The sequence below is a fragment of the Colius striatus genome, chromosome W (assembly GCF_028858725.1).
Source record: "Colius striatus isolate bColStr4 chromosome W, bColStr4.1.hap1, whole genome shotgun sequence".
Lineage (NCBI taxonomy): Eukaryota > Metazoa > Chordata > Aves > Coliiformes > Coliidae > Colius > Colius striatus.
In genome coordinates, this window is record NC_084789.1 from 35,179,742 (window position 1) to 35,184,537 (window position 4,796).

Here is a 4,796-nt window from a genome sequence, read left to right on the forward strand (position 1 = left end):
CGTTTCAGAGTCCTTTTATACAGTCCTTATTGGTCGGGTGCATCGCTCCGTGGTGTACTCTGCGCATGTCCCCGTCTTGTTACTAGGGGTTTATCTTCTGCCTCCTGGTGGTCGTACGGTGGTGACTGGGATGAAGTAAGTAGTCTTCCTCTAGTGGCCCGCTCATGAACTCATCTCTTGGCTCTTATCAGCTCATGCGCAACCTACCTGCTATAAGCACCTTAGCAAACTGCACCTGTGCACATTGTAGAGACTTTACGGTTAAGAGACTGAGAGACTACATGAAGGCCTACTTGCTAATGTAGGTGGGGTCTGTCTTACTGCTTTCTTGCAGCTCCCTTACCCAGTGGTATAACTTATACCGATAGTCTGTATTTTTTAAATGGCAGTTGAGCAGTCCGAGTGAGTGGGATTGGAGATAGCTCCCACAGGAAAGCAGATGAAAATGTGACACAGTACTGGCTGATAGACTACATGAGGACCTACTTACTACTGTAGGTGGGGTCTGCCTTCCTGGTTTTTTGTTGCTCCCATACGCAGTGGTATAACTTAAGCGACAGCATATATATTTTCAATGGGACATGAACAGTCCAAGTGAGTGGGATTGGCCTCTTCCCGGGCCAGGTCTGCGTGGAGGGTGGTCGGTGTCCCAGGGAGGTGAGGGCGTCACACACACAGGGAGGGGTTGGACTACCTTGGCCAGGTGGGCCCGAAGCTTGTTCTTGGCATCTCGGCGATGCAGTTGGTGAGGGCCACGTTCACCCTGTTGAACTGGCACCGCATCTCGGTGGCTGTCACCTCCATCAGGTTCTCAATGGAGTCCCGCAGCTGGGTGGAGGCCACCCGCTCTCTCTGCGACTGGAGGATGTTGTCGTCGCTGAACTTGGCCCACGACTTGGGCACGGAGATGCTGGTGGGGGGAAAGGAGAGGCCCACAATCAGCCCATGCTGGGAGGGCCAGGCCCTGCACAGACACAGCCTTCCCTGGTGGCCTTTCCTTTCGGGGAAAGGGAGCGGCACCGAGCATCCCGGGACAGCCGGGTGCCAGCGCTGCCAGGCGCGCACTCACGTGGTATCCACCCGCTGCACCCCGTGGTAGTAGCTGATGCCGTCGGAGCAGTTCCTCAGCTGGTGGCACTTGTCGTTGATGCGGCGCGCTGCCTGCTTGTTCGCCAGGTCCTTCTCCAGCTCGTGCTGGGTCGCCCAGTTGGTCCTTAAACGCACAGGGACAGCCGTGGTGGCCACGTGTGGGTGGGACGGTCTCCTCCCCTTCCCATGGCCGCGCAGCTCCCTTTCTCCCTTCCTCCCACTCTCCCCTCCATCCCTCCCAGGCAGCTCTGTGCTCCCACCAACATCACTGCCCGCTCCCCAGGGAGATACGGGGCTCCTCCTTACATGAGCTGGGCTTTTGCCTTCTCCAGGAATAGCCGAATCCTCTCCTGGCAGGCCCTGATGCCATCCACTTCCTGGGCAGAGAGAGGCAAAGCACAAGCCATCAGAGGCCACGCTCCAGCGTCACAGCTGACAGCTCTGCTGACCTCAACTGGAAGGTGGGATCTGCGTCCAGACTTACTGTTAAAAGCTCTTTCTCCACCTCGTCATGGACAAGGTCAATGCCCATCCTCTTCTCCCGCTGCAGGAGGCACTCCCGAGCAACCTGTTGGGGAGAGGCCGTTGGTGCCGGCTGCAGGGCTTCCCGCAGGGATGCTGCCCGGCTCAGGACAGGGCAGACAAGAAAGGGGAGGTGGACACAGAGACGAGGACAAGGGCAAGCAGCGCCCTGGGCAGCCGGTTTAGGCCACGACTAATGGGCGGCAGAGCTCGTTTCATGCAGCGGCAGCATGAAAGCCCCAGGAGAGAGCACACGTGTCCCTGGTGCAGCGGCAGCAGTGGGCTACAGCTTGCGGCCCACGCACAGGGTGCTCACCTGGAGAGGGGCCTCTGTCTCGGTCAGAGCTCTCTCCAGCCGTGCCTTCATCTCTCTCAGGGCATCGCTCTCCTTGATGATCTCTGCCAGCTCATGGCAGAGCTCCGCCTTCCAAAACTCAATGTCGTTGACTTGCTGCCCCAGCTTCTTTGTGTTGTCTGCCTGGCTCTTGCTGGTCTGTTGGTATTTGTCCTGCACCAGGCGGAAGGTATCAGCCATCAGCAGCTCCGCCTTGCGCCGGGACGTCTCCGCCTCGTGGTAGTTGCTCTGGTTGGAGCGGTACCAGTTGTCGGGGCTGTAGCGGGTGAAAAGCGCCTTTCTGTTTGACACAGAAGGCAGCATCTCGCTGGGACTCAAGCCCTGGCAGGTGCCAGACAAGGGAGCCAGAGTGGGGTGGGTGGCAACGGCCTTATAGTAGGCTCTGGGCATCCAGGGGAGGCCGTAGCTCTGCAGCACGGCGTAGCGAGGAGCACGGTTCTTGTAGCTCGAAGCCATGGGGCTGATGGCAGGCAGAAAGTGGGCAGGAGTTGACTTGGGGTGAGCGGATGTGGCGGTTAAGGGAGAGCCAAGCAGGTCCATTCTCTTCCGGGACGTGTCCTGCACAGAGGAGACGGGAGAAGACAACTTCCCTCAGTCAGCTCCTGCACTTGCTTGACAGCAACAGCTGAGAGCACAAACGGCGATGCACACGTGGCCTGTGCTAAAGCCCTTGAAAACAAATCCCTCCCCAAGCGTTTGCCTAAGTCAGGGTTGGACTGTGGGGCTGGGATCCAGCACCAGGTCAGAGGAGCAAACCACGGCTGCTGAGGAGAAGGGCTGACACCGGGCCTTCATCTTCCTTCAATCTGTCAGTCCAGGGCAAGTGCACTTGCCCTTCCTCCACTGCCCATCTCTTTCTTTTGGCTGGCGTATCTGCTGACCTCAGAGGCCTCCAGGGATCATTTTCACTTGAAAAGCTCCATTGCCAGCCCCGAGGGCTGTGAAGACACAGCCGCTCCCAGCTCAGCACCAGCTGTGGGCCAGGGACTTCATCCTCATCCTCTCTGTCTTCACAGCATGAAATGCTGGGCTGAGGACTCTGCAGGGGAGCTGAGCTTTGCAGGACGGGGCCCACAGGTGACCAACCCACCCCCTCCTCCCCCAGAACAGCCATCTCTTGATCTCAAAGGAAGAAAACCAGTCTGTGGCTCACCTGACGCCAAGGGAGAGATCCCACAGCCTTGTCAGAGCGTCTTGTAAACAGCAGCCTTGCAGTAACCCTGGGAGGAAAGACCACACAGGAAGATTGAGCTCCTGAGAGCTGCCTATGGCACTCTGGGGGCTCTTTCTCTTTCCAAGTGGAGGTTCTCAGCCCCTTCTGAGCAGAGGGCCACCAAATGTACCCAACACACCCCAGCTGAGGGCAAACGGCCAGGAGGGTCGGCTGAGCTGGGCATGAAGCTCTTGTGTGGGTACAGGTGTCAGCCCCTGGCACAGAAAGTCCCTGTGGCAGTTGCAGGCAGCTGTCGTGTTGCAGGGACGTGTCCTTCCCCGAACCCGTCCCGTCCCTGCTGCTCCCAGCCTGGCTCAGCCCGGGGGGCTGGCGGTGCCCGGGAGCTGCTGCTCACCGTGTGCTGTCGGCTCAGTGGCCCCACGGCCAATGTGGCCCTGTCAGGGACACAGGGACACAGGCCCAGGGAGCGTTGCCAGGGACGCAGGGGGCTCTGTGACCTCATTCTTCGTGGGCCAGTCCCGGCAGCCGAGAGGGCGGCTGGATGCAGGAATGGGCAACCTGCTCCCGGCCTCTCCTCATCCTCCCCTTCTCAAGGAGATGGAGTTGCTCTCTCTGTGAGGGAGCAATTAGACTGCATTGGGCACTGGAATTTCTCACCATGATGAACAAGGCCATCAAAATAGATTTTTACACTGCCTACAGACAGGTGGAGAATTCTGAGTAGGTTCCAGTCCAGTGGTTTTGTATAATGAATAAAGATAAGTCCCAGCAACTAATTCAGGATATCTCAAAAATCTCACAAATCAAAGTCCGCAAGCGCATCAGGGGCAGAGAAATTTTTGTGAGTTGGCGATTTATGAAAGTTGCTGGTCCTAGAATGGGAGTTACATGCCCTGTACCTAGATCTCGCAGAGAAGTTGTGCTTCAGTAAATAATTGCTGGAATCGGGTAATTCCATGCCAACTTGGCTTTCTTTTGAACACCTTTCTTTCAAAATCTCAAGATCTTTCTTAGAACTGCTAGTTTAACTCTGGCTGCCCAGGTGATCAGTACCTGGGTGTCCGCAGACAGCGTGAACAGCCTCTGCAGAATTCAGGATGCACTGAAACAGCAGGTGAGAAGCTGAATTCACGGCCAGGTGGGACTTCTGCCCATAGGCTCCCAACAACGCTGTTTCCGATTTCCCTGAAAGTCTAAGTAACAATTAATTCTGCAAAGTACCAACAGCGGTGGTCATTTCCAAATTAACTTACGTGTTCTGGGAGACAGCCCGGCTCAGTCATCAAGACAGGAACCTTTCAAAAATTATGACTCCAGGGTGACAAATTCTATGGGCAGTGGTGGAATAAAACCAAGTGCTATAGTCCATAGTTTTTTTCTGTTGTACCTGGTGACAGGACAAGGGGCAATGGGAACATTGCTGGAACACAAAAGATCCCATTTAAACACAAGAAAAACCTTGTGTTACAGTTGAAGTGAGGGAGCACTGGCACAGGCTGCCCAGGGAGGGTGTGGAGGCTCTTTCCCTGGGAGGACTTCCAAACCCGCCTGGACGCGTTCCTGTGACCTGATCTAGGTGGACGCGTTTTGGCAGGGGGGTTGGACTAGATGGTCTCGAGAGGTCCCTTCCAACCCCTACAGTTCTATGATTCTATG

The 4,796-nt window shown here is 56.4% G+C and overlaps 1 protein-coding gene across 1 annotated transcript; it reads right to left on the reverse strand.

The window, feature by feature from the left end:
- Positions 1 to 690: 690 nt before the first annotated feature.
- On the reverse strand, positions 691 to 2,422 carry LOC133628424 (tektin-3-like). The gene is made up of 5 exons (XM_062016575.1): positions 1,928 to 2,422; positions 1,574 to 1,657; positions 1,396 to 1,466; positions 1,070 to 1,213; positions 691 to 910 (listed from the first exon to the last, which is right to left on the reverse strand). Exons 1-5 carry the CDS (start codon positions 2,420 to 2,422, stop codon positions 691 to 693), a joined length of 1,014 nt encoding a protein of 337 aa, XP_061872559.1.
- Between the last annotated feature and the right edge of the window lie 2,374 nt (positions 2,423 to 4,796).

Coding starts and splice junctions, on each gene's coding strand:
- LOC133628424 (XM_062016575.1), bottom strand. CDS start 2,422: ATGGCTTCGAGCTACAAGAACCGTGCTCCTCGCTACGCCGTGCTGCAG. Junction 1,467..1,573: donor TGGAGAAAGAGCTTTTAACA/GTAAGTCTGGAC, acceptor CTCTCTGCCCAG/GAAGTGGATGGCATCAGGGC. Junction 1,214..1,395: donor AAGGCAAAAGCCCAGCTCAT/GTAAGGAGGAGC, acceptor TGTGCGTTTAAG/GACCAACTGGGCGACCCAGC.